Below are 22,579 nucleotides of genomic sequence, written 5' to 3'. Positions count from 1 at the left end.
CTTGCTTTAAGAACTGATCTCCTAAGTGAACTGTCAACTCCCAGTGGCTAGAAAAATCTGCAAACAATTTCTAGTCACCAAACAAAGCAAATTTTTGTACTGAACTGTAATAGTTCATTATTAAATAAAGGCTTCTTTGTTATGCTGTAAAAAATGGTGTGTATTCTACTGCTCTTCATAATGCTCCTTAGTGTGAGTTTGCAGTGCTCAGAAAGTCATATTTTGTATCCTGTGAAAAGATGACATAGTGAGTTATTTTAGTTACAGTAGGGAAAGCACAAGTTGAAGGAAAGATCACAGCAGAATTTTGGTTTGAACTTTATTGTTGATGCATTTGATTCACTATCACAGGAGTGGACCCAGATACCTGGCTCTCTCACCTGCAGGAAGCACAGTGGGTGAAATCCATCAAGAGGAGAGAGAGTGCAGCTGCTGCTCCTGCTAGTTGCCAACTATGATGCCTTTTTGCAGTTCCAGGCTAAAGCAGGATTCAAAGGGTGTTTGTGTTTTCCCCTCTAGAAAAGCAAATGTGTTCCCAGTTCTCTCCTGTTATTCTGCACCCAGGAACATATCAAGAATCCCAGTCCTGGAGTCCCACATGCCCTGTGAACACACAAGCCTGTTAGCCTTGCTAGATCCAGTGTTTCCCTTTGTGTCCTACTGACCCAGGACCCCTTGGTCAGGCATCAAGGCCACAGGAGCCATCCCTGGCATCTGCCATTCAGCTGAAAGCAGCTGAGCAAGCTTTGGGCAGAAGGTTTCTCCCAGAAGGTCCCCCCACGTCATCTCCACATTCAGCTCTAACCAGGGCTGCAAATGAGGCTCTTGCGATAAGCAACCAACCTAGATCAGGCTGAGCTGCTAAATCATTTCATGCGGGTGATTCATATGCCAGCTAATAATAAAAGCTGTTGGCCATGCCAGCACAGTGACTGACCATGGAAGCTCCACATGGCTGCAGGCTGCACCGTGTCAGGTGTCACAGGCTGGGTTGGCTGTGGCTGGCAGTTTGCCCCTGAAGGCAGTGTCACAAGGCCAAGCATGGAGCTGCCAAACCGTGCTGTGGATATTTCTGCCATCAGGGCTTTTCCTCTGGTAAGTGATGCTCATGTCTCCCATCAGACTCTCAGATCTCCCTGCCCAATGCTTCTCTAAAGCAGGGATTTTACTCCCTGGTGTTTGGGCATCTAAAAGAAAGCAGTGGTGGTGACCGGAGAGGTCTCTCCCCCATGAACAACATGGCTGAAGTCTTGTTGGGTGATGCATTTTAGGGGCTGGAGATGAAACTGTAACTGACATTATTGCCCCACCTGGTCAGTCAGGGCCCATGTTTCTTAGCCAAGGGGCAGTGCTCTGGAGCCATTCCCATCAGGGAGGAGCAGGGCAGTGGGTGGCTGTGGTCAGAAGCCAGCATGGCACCGCACAGTGAGCTGAGATTCCTACTGCACTGAGCCGTCAGCAGCATCTTGGCCTGAGGGATGGGATTTCCTGCTACATTTGTCAGTGTCGTTACAACAAGGAGCTCAGACAGGAGCTGGACCAGTCTCTGCTAGTGAGGAGAGCAGATGAGCAGCAGCAGGAACCAAGGCACATGCACATGTAACGCTATGGCCAGAGCCAATCACAGTCAGAGAGATGTGTCCAGGTGATGTGGGCTGAGGTGACTGCAGGCATCATGGAGGGGAGAGAGACTGCTGCCAAACCCATGAGGACAAGTGAGGAATGCTGGAACAGAGTTAAATCCAGCAGAAAAGCTGCATGTGATGAAAGCACGTGTGTGGGACTGAGTGAAACATAGCACTGCTCTTGGGGCTGGGGCGTGGGGATAAAACACTCCATGCTTTCCCTGGCAGAGTTTGGTTTTGCCATTTGTTTGCCTCAAAATGGGACCGTTCCCTATTTGCTGAGTGTTTTGGCAGTCTTTTTTTCTAATTGTCTTTGCTAAATCCTGTTTTGTCCACAGTGGCTTAGTGTTTACCAGCAAGAAGGCTTTGACAAAATACTCATGATCAGCAAAGACACTGCAGTGGCAGCAGTACTTTAAAAATGCCACTGTTTGGGGCACACTGGGACTAGCGTTCAGGTTTCTGATGCTCTCTGATTTGAGGTGTAGCAACAGGCAGAGGAGGATTCCCTGAAGCATTTTTCCAGCCAGGGCTGAGCCCTCTCTTTCTCCACTGATGGTACAGCTGAATTGGAACCAGGCACTCTCCCAGGGCAAGCTGAGCTCGGGTGAGGAGTTGGTTGAAACCCAAGCTGCTTCAGAACATGAAGGTAAGCAAGGAGTGCTATGCTGGTTCAAGACTGCACCCCACAGAGCTGAAAAAGGCATTGCCTCCTAATTTTGTGGCTCAGTTTTGCACAGCTTCAAGCACTTAAGCTGCTTCTGTAATTTGGAGAAAACAGCAGCAATCTCCAGGGGAGTACCCAAGGAGAGGAAAAAACAACACAATTTTATTTATTTTTTATTTTTTTTTATTTTTTTTCCCCTCTGTGCTCCAGGCCAGTTTTGAGAAGGGAATGAAATCCGAGGCAGGGAAAGGATGGGTTGCAGGGAAGTTTAAGTAAGTAAGTAGCCATGCGGCAGTGCTGGGCAGCCAGTAGCCTGCAGCCAGGCCATGCTGCATTGGGACATTAGAAATCGGAGATCTGAGCCCACTGCAACCACTGCCACTGAATGGCTTCCAGCTCGGGCAAGTACAACTGGGAGGTGAAGCCACACCTTTTTGGTTTCTTGCAGCCTAACTAGGAGGCTACAAGAGAGCAATGAGGTCAATTGCTGTAACATCAGCACTGCCAGGAATTAGATGTATCTACCCATTTCCAGAAGCAGCACTTTAGGTGTATTAAGAATTTGGCTAAACTGTTGCCATGACCCTGGGGCACTGTGGGGTACACGGTAGATCTTCAAGAAAAACCCTCTCAAGGCAAGACAAGCACGTGAACTTCTTCTTTGTGGTTCAGGAGGACTGGGCTAAGACTGGCCACTCGTAATGCAGAAACAGGGTGTTTTCCCACAACAGGAGGAACAAGTGGGATGGGGAGGCACATACACTTCCCATGGTCCCACTCATGCAGCCAGGCACTATAGCTTCTCATTTCTGCTCCCTATCTCTACCACAGGGCCAGTGGTATGGGGCTGAGGGTGGTGGAGCATGTTGAAGCACAGTAGCAAGGGGGTTGTCCAGCCTGTCTAATTAGCACTGCTGTTTCTATCTCTAGCCTTTTCTCAGCTCATATTCATCTGGAGCTGTCTTCTATCACTCAGAGATTTCCGCCCTCTTGTTTTTTATTCTCTCTCCCTCTGCCTTCCAGATTTTTGCCACTCTTTCATGTTGCTGTCCAAGTTACTTGTATTTTCTGTCTTGCGCTGGTCAAGGAAACATTAAGAATATTTTTCTGTAGGGCACAGTGGCTTAGAGGCAGCCCTTCAGACCTGGCTGTCCTAGTGCTACTGGCAAGGCTGGAGTGGTTCAGCCAACCCCTGGTTGCAAATCCTGTTTCCAGCTCATTCCCATCTCATCTGCCCACCACTCCTCGCTCTAGCTGTGCCATGAGACATTGTCGCAGCCATGGAGCTGAACCCCATGCAAGGAGTCTGGCAGGGTGTCACTGTGGGGGCACATGTGCAGGCAGACACCAGGTACAAGCACTCCCAGTAAATGCAATTTCTTCCCCCTCTCTGGCTTAAATCTGCTTCTTTTTTTTTTTTTTTTTTTTTTTTTTTTTTTACCTGGGACAGTCACTGGGCCAGTCTGAGGTCAGAGAGGGAAAATGGGCAGAGGCAGTGGGAACAAGAGCAGTGGAAACACAAGTGGGTTATTTGCTTCCTTGGATGGAAAGCAGCCCAGGTTGTTAAATAGGAGACGACTTTAGTATGAGTTATTATTATTGGTTGTTTGTACTGGGAAGTGGTGCCTAGGGGCTCCCATTCCACTAATCATGTAACAAAACTATGTTCCTCACACAAATAGCTCATGTTTCAGCATTCAGAGAACAAGCAGTCTCTTTCCCATTATCCCCCCTTGAAAAAACTGTATGAAGATGGCCACAAACATTAAGGAAAAAATTACATTGACTTGCCCTGTGGTGCCATAGCTTATAGCCATTCAGGTAACCTCAGTAGCATCTTCAGCTCCTCCTGCATCTTCCTCACTGCTCTGTCCATGACCCTGGCAGGTCTCAGCTCCATGTTACTGAAATTAGTGATTTTTTTTTTTTTGCCCCTGTGTTTGTTGTTTGGGTCTATTAACTTCGCATTGTCTGTTCAGGATATTTAACTCAGCAGTGCTCCAGAGTACATGCTCCTCTGAAGTAAGAAACCATTTAATAAATTCAAATAAATAATTCACAGCTTTGGCACCAACACACAAACTAACTGAAGGTCAACAGCATCCACTAACTTTGGATGTTACAAACTAAGACTGTCCTGCTGAAACTTGGCTTATTGAGGACTGGGCACAATGCTGAGCCGCACCGTCAAGTCACAGCTCCTCCTGCGCACACATGGGCAAGTCTTTACTTGTTTTAGTATTCCAGATGTCACAGCCTACTGCTGCTCTGTCACGTCTGTGCCCAAGGCGTGCCCTGTTTGGCTACAGCAGGACAGGATGCAGAGGGATAGTGGAGGGGGATGGTGGTTTGCTGAGCCTGCAACTGGGTGTAACCAGAGCTCACCAGGACACCGTATTGGTGGAGAAAGACCCCAACCCTTAAGCTGGTCCTGGAGCTGGGCAGATTTTGGCTGGCAGCACACGAGAGGAGGCAGAGTGGCTGCTATGAAACTCCAGTCCTGCCACAGGCCCTCCTTCACACTATGAACTGCTCCAAGGCTGCTCCTCCTGCCTCACTCTCTTCTCACCTGGTCAGGCAACAACTCTCCTTCCTGTCCAAACTGTAGACTCTTTAAGCTTTACAAACTTGATGTTGAAAGCTCAATAATGGCTAGAGAAGAAAAAAAAAAAAAGAAAAAAAAAAAAAAAAAGAAAAGAAAAAAAGCCATGGAAAGGCCTTTTCAACCAAGGCCTTGCCCTTGGAAATGACTAAGCAGTTTTGTTTGCCATTAAGGCAGATGCTGAGCACTAGCAGAGTGGTCTGGGACTTGCAGAGATCAAAATAATCGAAACAAAAATCTTGACATGAGATTGTCTTGATCACTTTACAATGAAGCAGCCCTACAACTTCTTCTATAGTGCTTGCATCAACTAACTTGACCTTGCTTGCTCTGGATGCACACTACATACAAGCCCACATGACTGCTATACTTAACAGGAACACTCATCAGTCAAAGATCTTTGCTTTGAAGAATACTGCATTTAAGCATTTTGAAGGTCACCCAATGATCTACCAGAGTGACCACATCCAGACTAACCCAGTCAGACTTCCCCAGTCCTGTGCTTCTTCCTTGGTGGCCAAACATTTGGCAGAGATGTTTGGTAAATGAGGTAAGAAAAAGCAGCCTCCATATAGCAGGACAGACTCTTAACAAAGCTTGGCTTTGACCTCTGAAATGCCTGTAGCTGGAGGTTAATCACATTGGTTCCTCCCCCCTTTTCAAAATGTTATCTTTGTGACACTGCAGTTTCATCCAGCAACCCCATGACTCCCCCCATTTGCCCCCCATCCCCCGAGGTTTTTCTTTAAAGAGAAGGTCTTGACTCCTTATCAGTATTTAAAATGTGAATGAAATGCAGCAATAAGCTGGGAAGCACAAACAGAAAAGTGAGTGGACATGAGTGGAACTGATATATGCTGATAGCAACCAACCTGCCCAGTAAAATTAAAAACAAACCAACCCTCCCCCAAAGAGATATTTTAAAAAGTGAAAGCTAAGAACTTAAGTACAAAGGCTTCCGTGTTTTTATTGACATTGTAAGAAACATTTTTATCTTCGTTACAAAAGAGCTAAGTGGTTCTGAAAGCAGAAGTACAGTTTATATGTACACAGTGCTACAGACCCTTCAGATCAACCTAAGGCTCGAGAAATATCAGATCATAACTGCATGTTTATCAAATGAAGACCACTAAGGCCTGTTACAGCCAAACACTATTCCTACTGTACGTAAATGTATTTACACTATTAAAAATAATAAAAAAAATAGAAAAGGAAAAAAAAAAAAAAGGATTACAAGCTTTATTTAAAAAAACAACAAACAAACAAAAACAAACAGCTAAAAAGTTAAAAAATGAACACATTTTTATCTTACACATCTGCAGGACTGACAACAGTAACTTTTCAGTAGGAGACATTCTATCAATCAAAGGACAACAACACGTGAATATCAGAGGTTTACAAGACACTTGAGACACTACTAACAGTGGCATGTGCTATCAGCTGAATGGCAAATACAGCCTCATTGTGAAAATTAGTCAACATATCTTGGTCCCTCTCTGTTAAAGGATAACACAAAATAAGGCACATACATTGTGAGAATATAAACACTGTTGTTCAGAAGGACAAGCCACTGTGCAACACGTGTGGGTGAGCTAACCAGCTACGTCATCAAAAGAGAGGGAGGAGAAGGAGGAAATGACTGGAAGCAATCAAGCAAGCCAGGGTTTCAATGTATGTGTCATCTGGGACCATTCGCCAAGGAAAGAGTAAGATTATCTGTTGTGTGGACATACTAGGCCATCATACTTACCAGCAACACCCCCGCTGGAAGCCCACTGACTTGTTTACAAAAATACCTTTCATCCTCCTTTATGGTAGGATGAACTCTCACACGTGACTCCAGATTTGTGGAAAGTAAAAAAGTCTGTAAAAATGCAAGCAAGGCAGATGTGCCAAGGCCAATAGTAATTGATCTGGAGGATCCTCGAAGAGCCATTAGGAGAAAGAGGGATTTAGAATCAGGCTGTGACCACTGCAATGCTTTTAAAAAAACAACAACAGGAGAAAATCACAAAAACTCCTGCATTTTCTAGTACTTTAGGGTGAGTGGTGTGCTTCCAACTGCTAAATGCACTGAACACACAAAAGCAAGCTTAGACTCTGTAAGTGGAAGACCAGGAGGGCGCTTGTAAACTTGTGACATTGGTGGAATTTTCCCCAAATTATCACACATCCAGAAGTTGGTCACCAACTTATTGCTAGTGTCCAATCTTACAGTGCCATGTTCTAAGAGCCCACTCTACCTCATCAAAACAAAACCAAAAATGAAGATAGCTGGGCTACAATGTACCTCCACAGATGTCAATAAATTGTTCTTTAGCATCAAAAAGGAAAGTATGATAGGATAGTAAAAGCTGAGAAGTGATGTGTTTATGTAGGAAGTGAGGCACGTATGCTTCAGTGGTGAAAATGATAAATCATTTGAAGAAACTCTCCAGGGACATTGTGGAGTCTCTGTTTCTTTGTCATCCCCAAATCAAAACTGAATGACTTTCTGGAACATGTGGTTTAGGCCAAGATGCACTGTTGGCCTGAAACATGGCTAAGTGAGTGACAAAGGTTTGTCAAGTCCAGGAAAGAAGGTAAATCAGATACTCAGTCCCTTTTAGTCTTAAGCAATGTAAATGGATTCTCCTAAGCTCTGATGAATCACATCTTTCCCAGATTCAACTGAACAAACAAATACAATTATAAACTGGAAAACTGAGTTAAAAAAAAAATAAAATTCTTTTTCTTTTTTTAAATGTATCCACTCTGTAATAATAAAATACTTCTCTCTTAAGCCACCTCTTCCCAGTCTAGTCATAAGTCTCCCTGTTGAAACTGTTTATAAACGTGTAACTGATGGCTTACTGAACAACCAGCCACTGGTTACCATGAACCACTTGAAATACTTCCATCTGATGAGAGCACAGCCTTTCCTAATGCTCTTTCTCAGTAGGAGCACAAGCTATTAATACAATTGCACCGCAAGGTGAAGTGTAGCAGAAGCATCCCTCAATCCAAACCAGCTAACTGCCTTAATAAGCTCTACACACTTCCCTCTGAAGGCTGGAGACCACTACAGAAGGGCTGTCTGATCTGACGATGGGCAGGAAAGTCAGGAGGGAAACAAGCAATGGGCAAGGAGCACATAGGGAGGAAGTACATCTGCATAATGCAGACAAGAAATACTTGCTAAAGATGCAGAGAAAGACAGAAGCAGGATGATGATATAATTTGTAGGATATTGAGGAAATCTTCTTATTTACATTTGTCTTGATCCCTGACATCCCAGCTCACATTTAATATGTTCTGTGACAAGCCCAAACATAGCCTCAGCAAAGGATTCATATGTTTTCTTTGAGATTTACAGCTTCTTCATCTGCTTGTAACAGCTGATAATAGATCCATGTTATCAGAAAGCTCCACCTAGGCTGTATTCCTTCACATTCCTCAAATGCCATGCCCTGAACAAGCTGATATGTCCCCCTTTTCTACAGTTAAAAAAAAAAAAAAAAAAAAAAAAAAAGAGTGCTATGGCATTCTGAGCTTCAGGTATCACCTTCTAGTTCTGTTCTTAATTCTGATTTTGCTAAAATGTACTTGTAGTCCAAAATGGACCAGATCATCTCTCTTCATCATACATCTACATCAGTTAGTTCCCCACAAGCATCAGACCAACGAGTCTGAGTGTTGGCACCACTCGCATCTCGTTAACAGCATTTTAATATCAGGAGTTAATAGAGATGACTGTAAATCACAGTGTGATGGGTCCAGTTTTTGCTGGTGTAACTGAGCCTAGGCACTGATTCACTGATCTGCCTCAAGCTGAAATGCACATTGCTGTCACCAAGCTTAGAGTGACTGGGTTAATATTTTTATGTTTGGATAGGCTACCAGACCAACTTGCTGTTTAGGTTGTTTCTTTGCTACTTTAAATGACAGCTTCAATCTTTCGATTTTGTAAAGCTTGGATACACTAGAAAAAAACATTTAAGACTATTGGGTTGCTTCTAATCACTTTAATTTACTTGGCTAGTCTGTTTGCTACTGGTTTAACATGCCAAGACCACGTTGCTTTTAGATTTGTAACCATGTGGTACATCAACAGGCATCTACTTACTGTAAAACATACAATCCATCTAGCAAAACTGTATGTGTTAAAAGGAATGTGCAAGACAATTCTTCTGGCAACGGAATAGTTACTGTAAGAAAAAAAAAAAAAAAAAAAAGAAAAATAAAGAGTTCCCAGCCTGGAATACTCGTGTTTCATTATTTCATTGTATGAAATAATCCATTATAAGAGCCTGATCACCTCTCCACCAATGTGGTGTGCAAAGAAAGGATTACAGACTGTCCAAATCACCAAACTTTCATATAATGTCACTATCCAGTCATTCAAATAAAAAAGCTGAAAAACAGAATACTAAATACTTCATATAAAACAAGAGTTATACTAAGAAAAGCTTTCTTGTCCTCTGTCTCCTCTGGAACACACACACAATACAATCTCTGTATCCTTATGCAAGGCAGTGACATCTATCAGTGTGTTTACCAAAATTTGCTAGGTATCAAAGGGCTGGTGGGTTTCTATTTCTTACTTGCTTGAACCTTTCCTGTGCTCATTAAGTCTGGAACTACAGCTTAGGGGTTACGTGGCAGTGCATTCCTAAATTGGTTGTCCACCTCAGTGTGATGTATTCAATGCATCCAGAGAGGATTTCCTCGCTGTACACTTGATTTATATCCTGCATGGTTATTTTGTGCCTTTATGTGTAGGGAAATAGTTGCAACAGTTTTACAAAGTCAAGTTTCTTTTGAATAACAGAAAATTAAGCTGTTCCATCAGAACTTTCTTTCAAGAAAACAAACAAAAACAAAAACATGCACTTCACACGTTTACATTGGTTTACAATTAAAAAAAAAAAAAGAAGAAGAAGAAGAAAAAGGAAGCATATAGACATTCAAAAAGGAAGGAAGAAAGAGAGAGGCAGGTGGGAGGTGAGGGAATGGGTGTAGCAATACTGATTCGAAACTGAAATGGAAGACAGTTTCTCCCTAGAACACTTTAGGGTTTTCAGAGTCCTTATTCCATAAAAGGAATATACTTGAAACACATCCCATTTAGGTGAGATGAGATTGCTAAAATACATACACAACTAAAAAATATGAGTCTTTTTTTCATTTGTTATCTCCTAAGCGGGCTTTTTTTTTTTTTTTTTTTTTTTTTTTTTCTTTTCCATGTCTATTGCATAACAGCAAGAAACTTGCTTTCTTCTGCAAGTGAGGTCAACAAAGAACTCATGTCCCCAATAGCCATGTTGGTTGTGCTTACAGGCACAGCTGGGAATGTAAGAGACGCTCGGGGAGTGGTGAGGCGTGAGGAATTGCGGGAGAGATTCTGAATGATGCTTGGGCTCAGGGCTCCTGAAATTAAGCTGACATGGTCTCCATCATCTATGATAGCATCAAAATCAATCTGCACACCCTCTAGGCTGTTGTTGTCAAGGCTGTCAACTGTGCTTGATACTTGGTTAGCCCCTGGGGAAAGAAGCTCAGAGGAGTTTGCAGTAGCAGTCTCCTGCAGCAGGCAGTTAGCTTCCGAAACAAAGAAAGAAGAACCTGTTTTCATAGCTTGGTGGCTAAAGCCCATGGTTTGGTCATATAACTGACCAGAGTAATTCTGCATATTAGAGCAGAACTGCTGTGATTGACCTTGCATCTCCATCTTAATGGTGTTTACCCTGTACGTCTGGTTGCCATCACTTACATGTCCTTGCTGTTGTGCCAGGTTGTTCCTCAACACATTTTGCCGTCTGTTGCCACTGTAATTAGCACACGGCTGGTAACTCTTGGCCACCGACAAACCAGAAGACTGGTTACCAATGGTATGAGATACCGATGGACAACTCTGCGGCCCTTGATAGAGGCTGCTTTGTGAGGTAGGACTAACCTGCCCTAGTGTCATTGGACCAGACTGATTCACTCCCTGGTAATGAATGCCATCTCCAACCATTTGGTTTTCCAAATATTCCTGTCCCATCACGTTCCTGTTCTGCATCCCATCTGCCATATCAGTGACTTGACCACTGGATGCAATGGGATGACCAGGATTTTGCTGGTTCCCACTCACTGGCATGTGGCTGCTTCTTAGCTTCTGCCCTTGAATTGTCATGCCACAGGAATTGTCCATTACCCCAGAAATCACTGGTTGCCTGCTGATGCTTTCACCATAAGGCTTATTGGGCTGCGTGCTGAAAGAACTACTGGCTCCGCTGCCAAGGACTGCGTTCTGCTGCAAAATATAGGAACCACTGTTTTCCATCAGGCTCTGATAGCCATTTTGCTGGGGCACACTGCTTCTCTGCAAGTTCTGCTGCTGAACCATCATGTTATACAGTCCAAAGGCTCTAGCCTGCTGCACAGCTGAGCGCTGACTACATTTCAGTTTTGTAGGAGATAATTCAGAACTTCCTGAGCTTACTTCATTCCACTGAATGGGTAAGTCACTCTTGCTTGCCTCTGAGCCTGCAGGCTGACTGCTTGCTGGAGGGGCTCGGTCAAAGCTGCTAGGATTGTTGTTTCCTAAAACCACACTGTGATGCATTTTATTGCTGTCTAGGACATTGTTCAACAAGTGGTCGTACATGCCCTGGTTCTGGGAATTCAGATACTGAACCACATCATCTGGCAGGAGATCCTCATCATTCAAACTGCCACCTGCTTCCATCGTAGCAGCCTCCAGGGTGACATTCTCACTGATGCTTGGAGGACAGGGGGAACTGAAGCCACGGAAAAGGCCACCCTCAGAACGGGTATAGTTCTGAAGGACACGGTTGCGTTTTTCCATGGATGGAGGCAAAGCAGGAGAGTTATTAAGACTGTTGAAATGTTGGACTCTAGGAACAGATTGGTTATCGGAGACCATTCTTACCGGATCACTGGCTCTCCTGGTCCCATTTCCTAGAGCATCATGAGATAGAAGATGCCTCCTGATGTAACCATTTGCCCCACCATCACTACATCTTCGAGGGGCATTCACTGGAGGCAGTGGAGATACTCCAGACTCCCTGCAGTCACCCAAGAGTGCCATCCTTGTTTTGAGGCTCATCCTCTCCATATTAGGCAGTGGAGTTGGTGGGGGACCACCAGTAGCTGCTGCATATTTAGCTTTCAGTCTGTATTGCTGGGCTGGAGTGAGGCTGAGAAGACTTGGCAGGTCATCACATTGGCTTGCTTCACTGGAGCGCCGAGAGGCATCTGTTGAAATGGGGTCATAGGAGTCTGCAACGCTCACATTTTGTGGTCTTCCCTCAGCCTGAGAGGCATCACTGGACCTCCGGCTGGAGAAGCAAGGTGAGATTCCGGAAGACCTGCGGCTGCTCAAGTAGGCTGAACTGATTGTGCTCGTATTGCTGTCCCTCCTGTTTAGCATGTTCAACACAGTGATGTCTGTACTTGAAAGTTCATTCCTGTTTGGCAGAATAGTCATGGATCCTCCTACACTGCAGCTGCTGTTTGATTGGGTACCTGGAGGTAAAATTCACAGATAAACAAACATGTATTACCAGAAACTAGTACAAGAAAGAAAAAAAAAATAAAAATACTACAGTAAGGAAAGTAGAGAGTAGAGAGGGAATGCCTACATCATAACTAATCATAGCAGCACTCCTTATTGAAGTAAGTAGGGACAAAAACTGTGTCCCTAGGTTAAAAGCTAATTCAGAGACTCAATGGTAACATTTCAGTGTGAATCCCAGCATAAAATTTATAGGCCGTAGCCACAAACTGTCATCAGCTGCTGTAGCCCCCTAGCCTGCAGTGCAGCTATGCTTACTGATGTGCCAGAAGGACACAGTCATAAGAAAGCTTTTTATAGGCAAAATATAATTGAACAGCCATTTGCATGGGAATGGCAAAATACACAAATTGGAGGCTATTCAAGGTCATTTCTAAGACTTCTTGAAATAACTCCTAACAACTGCAAAACATCTTTGCTGGTTTCCTTGTTTTGTTTTCTTTTTAAGTAAACAGAATACATTTCTTAATTTTACATAGTTTCTTCTGACTGAATGTGTTTCAGAAATCCTGGGCAGTCACTGCTGGGTGGAGTGCAAACACCTACAGGTATGCTGTAGGCAATGTACAGACAGCAGGAACACGTGTTTTGGCAACCAAGAGATAAGCACCATCTCACACAAAAACAAATATTCATCCTTGGGCTTAAGTCTCTTCTTGCTCCCATTCATAAATATCTACTTTTTGTAGCAGTGGCACCTATACATAAAATTAACTGCATTCATGGAAGCAGTTTATTTAAAGGGAAGACCAATGTATCAATGCCTTTTATACACTGTTTATGTCTCATCTGAAAGAATTCCATACAATCAACTGGTAGATATTTCATTCATCTGCCTTGCCTAAAAATAAACTGATACTGGGGGCAAACCTTTTACTACAGGGAGTACTTAAATCATGGTAAGTTTACTGTCCTGCTGGTCCCCCCTGATATATAACACAAGACTATCAGTCTTCCCACAAGGTGAGTAGTAAGGCTTGCAATGAATACAGAACAAAATGAACAAAAAAAAGTGATTAGTTTATGGATGACTCTCACAGGTGATGAATTGCATTAGCTGTGCCAGTCTTTCCCCAGTGCTGCAATTCTGGGGCAAGTTTTGCAACCAAGGAATTTAAGGATAAAAAGAGTCATGGCTTCCGTTACACAGATCTTACCATTTCCTATGAGAGGCGGCAAGGTGGGGGCTTTGGAAGGTGGAATGGGGTTCAGTCTTGGAAGCATTCCATTAACTTGTTTCAACCTTTCTAATTTCACTTGCTCCATCCATTTGGTCCCTGTCATATTCCTCCTGGCCTGTAAGCCAAGTGCTGTGGTGGCTGTGGAAATGGTAGAGTCCATGATTGGGGTTTCATCGATGACACTGAGGTCTCCTACACTACCACAACCAGTCAGAGTAAGCTCGATCCCATTGTTGGAATAGTTGCTGATGGGGGACTGTTCGCTGCTGCATGTAGACTGACCACCAGGGCTTGGCTGAGATGTCTGTTGGAGTGAAAGAAGCAACACAAGAATGTGAGGGTTAAGCAGACAATGTTAATTTGTTGAGACAAATATAGATCTAAGTGGAGCCAAGGAAAACTAAATGTAAGGAAGAGTTTAATGTTAAATGAAGACAGTGATTTTTCATTGGGAGGCTTTGTAGAATACTGACTTTAATTGCAATGAACGTCATTGCAAAACTCGGTACTAACATCCACTTTAATATCTTGCTGACAGTATATATTATACCTATGTGAGCCATTCATCTATCTCAGTTATTCCCATAACTGGGAATTATATCACTTCACACAATCTAAGAGAATGTATGTGTGTATACTCCTTTCGGGTTTGCACTGTACCCAAATGTAGATCAACAAACCAGATCAGAATTCAGTCACTTTAAGAGGTCTAATTTACAATGCTAGGCTTGCAGCAAACAAACAAATAAACAAAATTCCAACAACACTGGAATTTGTTGTGTTTTGTTGTTTTGTTTTTTTTTAATTAGACTTGTGGCTAAAGAATTTAAGTACTTTCCATGCTTAAGGCTCATTGTTACGAGCAGTGATTGGCCAGAAATGTTGGCATGTAATAAAACAGGGACGAAGCACCAGTGCAAAACTACTGTAACATATCAGCATCCTGAAGGACCCTAGCAGCATGCTCTAACTTATTCCATCTCTGCCCTGCATTAAGAAGGTGATGATGTAACAAATCAAAATCTTTGCTTCACTAGAACTTATGGAATCTTCTAAGTACACAGTATAGTCTATCTATAGGAATGTAAGCCCACTGCAATAGCTTCTTCTTTCTTAACGGCGCTCCCATTGCTGTGGGAGCAGCTTCTTGCTGTGGGGAAATACAGGCTCGATTTACTTTTTATTCTCATGATGTACTTGTAAAAGCATGGGGAAATCTCTCAAACAAACTGAAACAGACTGATTGACTGACAGACAAAACATGAAGCAAGACAGGCAGAAGTCTCTGGACACAGTGGGCTGTATTAGAGTGATCACAAATCTGTGCATGCAGTATCATCTTGCTCCCAAGAACAGTTTCATGTAAACAAACTTTGAGTTTTTTCCTGCCAGCCTGTGATTTTTATGCACATTCTTACTGACAAATGCTAGCAAGAATTTCTGAGGGAGTAATGGTTGCTCTCACTTTTAACATCAGTGAATGAAAGCAGTACTGTACTGTAGCTTCATACATCCCCAAGGAGTCAATTCAGACGCAATAACTATTATATTACTTCTAACTTGAATGATGATATCTAGAATTTATGAGGCCACACTGAGAAAGCTGATTTCCAAATCCTGTCCACAGAAGATTTGGTGACAAGAATAGAAACAACTGTTATTACTCAGAAGAGAGCTTGTGCTCTCTTCTTGTACAACAGCTCCATGACGTACGGAAGAAGAGCAGTGACGGTTAGAAGCCTGTTCTTGTAGCCACGTGTAAAGATCACAGTGAGGTAGGTTACAGAAGAACAGCATTATGGGAAACAAATTTCTAGGTGTGCAGTTAAAAAAAAAAAAAAGGGGCTAGAGGGGAAGGTTCAAAGACATTTCTGAAGACATTTCACCAATATGCCAGATTTTTCACATGTCAAGTGTTGCAAAATACTCACAGCACGTTACATTTGGGAATGAGTTTGATGGATTGCACATTACTAAATAAAGGAATGATTGGATAACAGGCAGAAGGCTAAAATAAAGACACAAATAATGTTGCAGTAAGAAAAACAGCAGAGAAGTTTAAATTCCCTCACCTTATTACCCACTGTCCTTAGGAAGTTAGAACAAGACATTTAAGAGCATTAGACAGAAAAGACATTGGATTAGTTAAAAAACAGAGCATATATATTAATTCACACAAGCAGTAAAAATAGGAAACATAAAATTGTTTTTAGAAGATATTTTCCAGAGATAAATATTTAATACCATGAAAGCAATCATTATCATGAAACAATTTATATTTGAAAGCTCAGTATATCACAATAATGCCACGGATTTAGTTACATAGGCGAGAGAGGAACAGGTTTTGTTCCTTTGTAATTTAAGGCGTTTATCACCAAAGATGGCAGAGGATCTCCTTTGGACTTCAAAAGGAGTTAACTCTGGACACCTGAATGTCTATGAATTTGAGATTAATATTCCATGGTTTGGGTGTAAGCATTAAGCACCACATAGCAATAGCTCATATTTCAGTGAGTAATTGTTTGAACTGCAGCATGAAGATCAACCATATAAGCAGTGTTTGGAAGGCTCATATTTGTAGCTCCCAAGGATTGGGTCCAGATGAAATGTAGACTGGGAGGTGAAAGAAGTTGGAAGGACTGCTTTTACTGGTTTTAATCTTTGAGGATAGGGTGCATTTTAAGTGAACGCAGGTGAAAGAACTTCTTTTGATTCAAATAACATGTCAGAAAATTGAACTAATTTTACCCCCAAGCTCTACAAATAATGAGGTCCTTTACACTGGTATGATACAGTACATTGGAGATAAACCAGAGAAAGTATGAGACTTTAAATTCACTTCAATTTACTTGAATTTGAATTAAACAAACACAATCAAATTAAAGTAAGTATCAGATTAACCTACAAGGTCACCTCACAGTAGAGATCAAATATTATCAAAATATCTCCTGTCATTGAAGAAAGTCACCTCATCTTGCTCCAGTTTGGTTCTGTCTGTCAGACATAACATCCTCAAGCCCCTAAAATCTGATTCTTCCTCCAGGTTCTCCAAAATTTACCATCATCAACACCATTATGGTAATAATTTTGACTTGGTTTTATTTGCATGCAGATCTTGAGCCTGCAGGACTCAAATACTCTCTTCTGTAAACAGAAGAGTGGAAAAAAACCTGCCTTTTTAAAATGAAAGCTATGATTTTCTCATAATACGCTGATTCCAGAAGATGGAGTTTTAAGAGAAACAATTATTGTGAGAGTTGCCAGCACTGCACTTACTGTGTATTGCGCAGACTAGATCTAATCTTTTTATTTGCTATTTCATGGGCTTTAAAAACATTTTACAATGTAAACGAAAAAGAAAGCCTCCCAAGGATCCAAACTTGTAAGCTGGAGTTTATGGGTTTGAGCATTTCATAATGGGATTACCATGAAGCTCCAAAAAGAGAAAGGACAAAGGAAATGTCGCAGTGTATTGCATACCATTGGTTTCTCTGACTTGACTGCTTTCACTTGGAGGCATTCTTCACGCCTTGAGGTAGTGTTGTTGAGGTCCTTCTGCTCCCCAGTCGCACCCTGAGTCTGCTGGCCGGGTGATCGCGTTTGAGAGTGGCTGCCTGGGTCTCTGGGTGGTGGAGGCCTTGGGTGGATGTCTCCTCGCTGCTTCTTGGTGACATGTGCTTCTGGGCCATGCACGGTCTTCACATGTTTCCGGAGAGAACTAGGATCTGTGTAGCGCTTTGTGCAGCCTGGGATCTTGCAAACATATGGTTTCTGCCATGCCAGGAAAAACACTCAAGTTAGGTTTAATTCCATATGGGAGTACTGAAGAGCTCCTTGGAGTACAGCTAGCACTACAGTTACACCCTTTCATGGTGAATTTGTTACCTAATTTACAGTCTCTAGAGTGACTGCATCTACTCAAATCTATTAATTTCCCCTTGTTTTGGTATTCAATAATGATACACAGCTCACAGAGTCTCTCATAATATGAACTGGCACAGCTTTGACTTATCACAGCAGCAAAAGAACAGAAGCTTACGAAGACTGGTCCACTGCTCTCAGCAATCTGATACTCCATTTCCAGTATGCCCAGTACCTACTCCTTGACATTAAGAGGCAAACAATCACCTTCAGAACATGTTGGGACATTTTTTCGGCATGAATATCTGAGGAAGAATTTCTCTCCTGGCCCTTTAAGCTCACCAGTTCACATGCCCAAGCACAGCATTCACTTCTATAAGCACTTTCACACTGCAGCAATATATGCACTAGTAATATTACTGTTACTACCATAATTAATCACTCATTTTCTTTAAAAACAGCTTCCTTTATCTACAGATTTATCTGGTCCAATAAGCAATGTGGAGAAAAGTAAATGTACTGCCTAATAATCTCACCAAGACTTTCTTTGTCCTTATATCATGAGAGGATTAGAATGGAGGAGTTGAGCCCTTCCTAAACATTCTAATTGCCTCAGGAAAGAAAGTATCATTCACTTGCTTTTATTACTGAAATGTTTCCAAGAAACTACTATTTTAAGTCTTATTTACACTAACCCTCAAGAAAGAGTTCCTCATGCAGAGTTCCTTAAAGGCATTCTCTCTGTGTTTATACATGGCACTATAGAGCCTTTGACAAATATGGATTCTTAATAGCTATGGCCTGAGCCTGAATCCACTGATGTCACTGGAAAAATGCTCACACTGACTTGAATAAGAGTAAAAATGTCAATTGTAGCAATGTGAAGTTAATGCTGAATTACTGAAGCAGGTTTTCTCCAGATGCTAAGGATGTGCATGTCAGCTAAGCTCTGTACAACCCATCTGCATCAAGATATCTGATCTGCTTTTAAATCTGCATACAGGTTACTTACTTAACAATCAAAATGGCACTGTGAGGCAGCTGCTGGAAGGGACATTACAAGATGTTGCAGAGCCTAGATGGGCAATCTTTGCTCCCACTCTACTGGGGGAGCAAGGAGTGCACGAGGCTGTGGTTCCTTTCCTCCTGAGCAAGAGCTACAGCTCAACAGCCACCAGATGTCAGCACACAACAAGGCAACACTCTGAGGGCTGGACAATCCCACCAGCTCCAGAAAGAAAAACGACTACAGCATGTCAGCTCAAATCTCTGCCTGGTTAACATGCATGTTTCCACTAGATTTCCCACCAATCCTCCCTCCGCTCCTCTCATACTTAACAAAATGACCTGTAGATTCTTTAGGTCTGTCTGATGTTAAAATGTTTTTGCTGATAATTGTTATCCGGTAATCCCTTAAGGTTGCTGAGGATTTCTATGGCTGTCCTCCATAACGAATTTCTGTGATCACACTGTAGGTCTAGGCCTGTTCGACTCGCAATTTTACTTATTTATTTATTTATTGGAAGCTATGCTCACTTACCTCATTTGAATGAGTCCTGTTTTGGTGCTTGGCCCTATCAGACGCATTGGAGAAAGCTTTGTTGCAGCCCTCGTGTTCACATACATATGGTTTCTCTCCAGTGTGAGATCTTAAGTGCGTTTTCAAGTTTTCTAGTCTGGAGTAGGCCTTTGTACAACCTTCAAACTGCAGATAAAGAGTATGTCTCGATTAATTTTAATATTTGGACTTGCAAGAAATGGTAAAAGTTGACCTATGAAAGTTTAAAAACATTCCAAGCCTTCATAACCGTGTGCAGTGTCATCTTGTTTTGATTTGTTAGATTTTAGTTTTAATTTTACTCATGCAAAATCATCACAATTCAAATTAAAATGCTTTCAGCCCTGTATAAATCTTCTCTTACAGGACAGAACAGCATTTATGTACTTCGTCTAAGACATTAGGAGTCATTAAGAGACTAGAACTAGTGAGAACTAATGGTGATGGGTGGATGGTTGGATTGGATTACCTTTCTATGATTCTATGACTTGTGGCTCACGAGATAACACCCAGATGTAGCTTTGTAAGAGAAAGTGCTTTCAAACAATTTAAGCAAATTGAGTCCTGTTTAATATTGCCTTTTGGGTCTTCACTTTTTAGATTTGAGAAAGTTGGGCAAGTTATCCAGCTCTTACCATCTGGGTCAGCTGGATAACAGAGCAGACATGCAGTGTCAACTGTAGCAATGTATGATGGACAGGAGGTCAAAGCACACAGCAACCACGTGGCTCTGCTCTCCACAAAGCTCCAGGTCCCTGTCAAAGCCTCCTTTACTCACAGTGCATTTGTGTGGCTTTTCCCCTGTATGTCTCCTCATGTGGACCACCAGCATATACTGGGCTTTGAATGGTTTCTGCTCCCGGGAACAGTCCAGCCATCGGCACACAAACTCTTTCTTCTCACCATGTATGTGGTCATTATTTATATGCTGTTTGGGTAGAAGGAAGTTTACAGATTAACAGAAACATAACTTTGACAGCAGTCTTACTAATGATTTGCACTGAAACAGCATTGATCTTGTGTTACTAGAAGAACAAGATTATCTGAGCTGCAGAAAAGTCACAGCATTCAAATCATACATTGCCCTGGAAGTCCACTAAGGCCATGATTTTGTTTCAAATGACATCAACAGGCTTGGGATCAGACATCAGAGATACGAGCTGTTAAACAGGTCCTGGAGAATTTCATGCACAGTGCCACTTCAACATCTGAGTAATGTTTTCTCAGATGATGGAAGTCTACTCAAGTGCCACTCAACAAAAACAACAAAATCAGGCCTTCATAAAAATGAGCTCTGACCTCAAAAATCAACACAACTGCTAAACCAAGTTTCGATCAGATCTTCTCAGTCCTCTACTCTCCTTATTTTCTTTCACTATTGGCTTCATATATACATTGTGGTAGGGAAGACAAAACTCTACACAGTCCAGTAACTAACTCCATGCATAGAATTATCCATCAAAACAGATTTTGCCACTGCAAAGTATGGCCTTGCCTGAAAGCCTCTGGGAGTGACACCCAGCCTGGATCTGTAGCCAGTCCTAGACAACACTTGTTTGTGAGTGCATCCAGAGACAGACTAGTGCTGTGTACCTTTTACTATTTAAGAATAGTAGCTTGCTCTATTTTTTTTTGCTTGCAAAGAATTTAATTCTCACTGATTATGTTTCTGAGCAGAAAGAAGCTGATGAACCAAGGTCAGCTTCAAGTTATTATTATTACTTTTTATGTTTGTGTGTTTGTTTTTTTTCACAGCTTCTGTGAAAAAATCATCCTACACCTGGACTTCCAAAGATGCACAAAGGTTGGAAGTACAGCAGTTCATCCTCCTGAACCCCCCTTGATAAATCCTGCCTCGGAGATGTCACCATTCCTGTACTTTCTACCACAGCTTTTTGGTTGGGCCACTAGATGGCTGCATTTCACAGCAAATGAGATTATTCCCATTGAGATACAAGAAAAACTCCTTCCAGAGTTTAAATCAGTAACTGGTGCATAAGTATCTCACAGAAAAAGCCAGCCCTACAGAAACCCAGTTGTTGTTACTCGAACACATACATACACACACAAAAACACAATCCCAATCTTCCCTAAAGTCCTGAAAACAATCAGATAACCAAGTATAATCACTTATATTCACAATTATGCAACCTCTCTATGCCAAACAGATGTTGGTTGCCTGCTGTAAAAGACAACTGCTCTTTTCTCTTTCTAAAACTTCATTGCTATTTCTTAAAGTCTCTGATGGACAAAGTGTCTGACCAAAACAAAGATGTGTTGAACAATGTATAATATGTAATCTGCAGTTTATGTTTCAAGTGCCTATCTACATTATGTAGCCCATTTGTGTTACACGTGGCTGTGCCACAAGTATGCAGATGCCCGGCATTGTGAAACTGAATCAGAATGTTACAGTGAGATTAATGTGCACCCTTCTGAAAGAAAATGGGACAAACCTCAACACACTGAAGTAATTCTTCGCTATGCCTTCATATAAATATTAGAGACAATAATCTATGTGGTGAAACTTACATGGCCACGAGAGAAGTTATACACAATTGCATGGATGACATGCGATTTCCACTGGATTCATGGCTGGATCAGTCAGCTCACAGCAGAAGCTCTCTCTTAACCCCTCTGTGGATGCTCCTTCAGAGACACCCTCTGAAAGACAATTTTGTCGCTCCAAATGAGCTTGCTCCTTGCCCTCTGGACTTCTCACATTTGTCCTCTAAAACTCTCCTTTCTTGTGGGAACAATGCCCCTTCCCTCACACCCTCTTCTGTCCAGGTTCACTGGAACTGCTGAAAAAGCTTGCCTAGGATGGTGACTGATCACTCACCTCTGTCACTCCAGTGGCTCATCTGTTAGCCATCTTGTGATCACCGTCACATCACTGTGCAGCTGTGTCACTCCACAGTTGTTGGCCTTGCTCCCTTATCCTGTCACTCCTTTCTGCTTTTGCCACAAACAAACCTCTCTTTGCACAGTTCTCTTGCTCATTGCATTGATGCTCTCCTAGAACCTCTGAGAGCTTGCCTGAAAAGTCATCTTGTTCTTGTTTAACCCATTTGAGGGGTTACCTTCAGGTAAAGCCTAGAAGCACATTCAGAGTATGATCTGAAAACTGACCAGCCAACTACAGGCACTAAGCAGTACCATACCAACAAAACAGATACTAAATTTAAAACTCTACGTTTGTTTTCAGGTTTGTTACTTGGCAGAAAACAACGTGCAATATCTAAAATACGCTTAAAGAAGAGGGAGGCCACACTGTGCAAACAACAACAATTAGAAAAGTTCAGAAGTTTGTGAACTCTGGCATTCAGGTTCATTGACTCATATAATTACGTCTGGATTTTGCATGGTGGTTTTGACTCCTCAATCTCTATTATGAGAGAAAGTGAATAGTTTTCAGCTTGTAAAACAAAGAACAGTCAGGAATAAGAGTATTATGCAAAGCAGAAGCTTTGGTACAGTACAATGAGGATTTATAGGGTTTCATTTTATAATCTGTTTGTAAC

General features: G+C 42.2%; 1 protein-coding gene across 2 annotated transcripts in view; it reads right to left on the bottom strand.

Moving 5' to 3' along the window:
* Positions 1–10,121: 10,121 nt before the first annotated feature.
* The window catches only part of GLI3 (GLI family zinc finger 3), a 197,705-nt gene continuing 185,247 nt past the window's right edge, over positions 10,122–22,579 (bottom strand). For both annotated transcript variants that reach the window (XM_072330201.1, XM_072330202.1), the window contains 5 exons: positions 19,834–19,983; positions 19,038–19,202; positions 17,117–17,407; positions 13,613–13,940; positions 10,122–12,406 (listed from right to left, as the gene is read on the bottom strand). In XM_072330201.1, coding sequence (XP_072186302.1) covers positions 10,122–12,406; positions 13,613–13,940; positions 17,117–17,407; positions 19,038–19,202; positions 19,834–19,983 — 3,219 coding nt within the window. The remainder of the gene's footprint in view (positions 12,407–13,612; positions 13,941–17,116; positions 17,408–19,037; positions 19,203–19,833; positions 19,984–22,579) is intronic.

The sequence above is a fragment of the Excalfactoria chinensis genome, chromosome 2 (assembly GCF_039878825.1).
Source record: "Excalfactoria chinensis isolate bCotChi1 chromosome 2, bCotChi1.hap2, whole genome shotgun sequence".
NCBI classification, from domain to species: domain Eukaryota; kingdom Metazoa; phylum Chordata; class Aves; order Galliformes; family Phasianidae; genus Excalfactoria; species Excalfactoria chinensis.
This window is presented reverse-complemented; position numbering and strand designations above follow the sequence as displayed.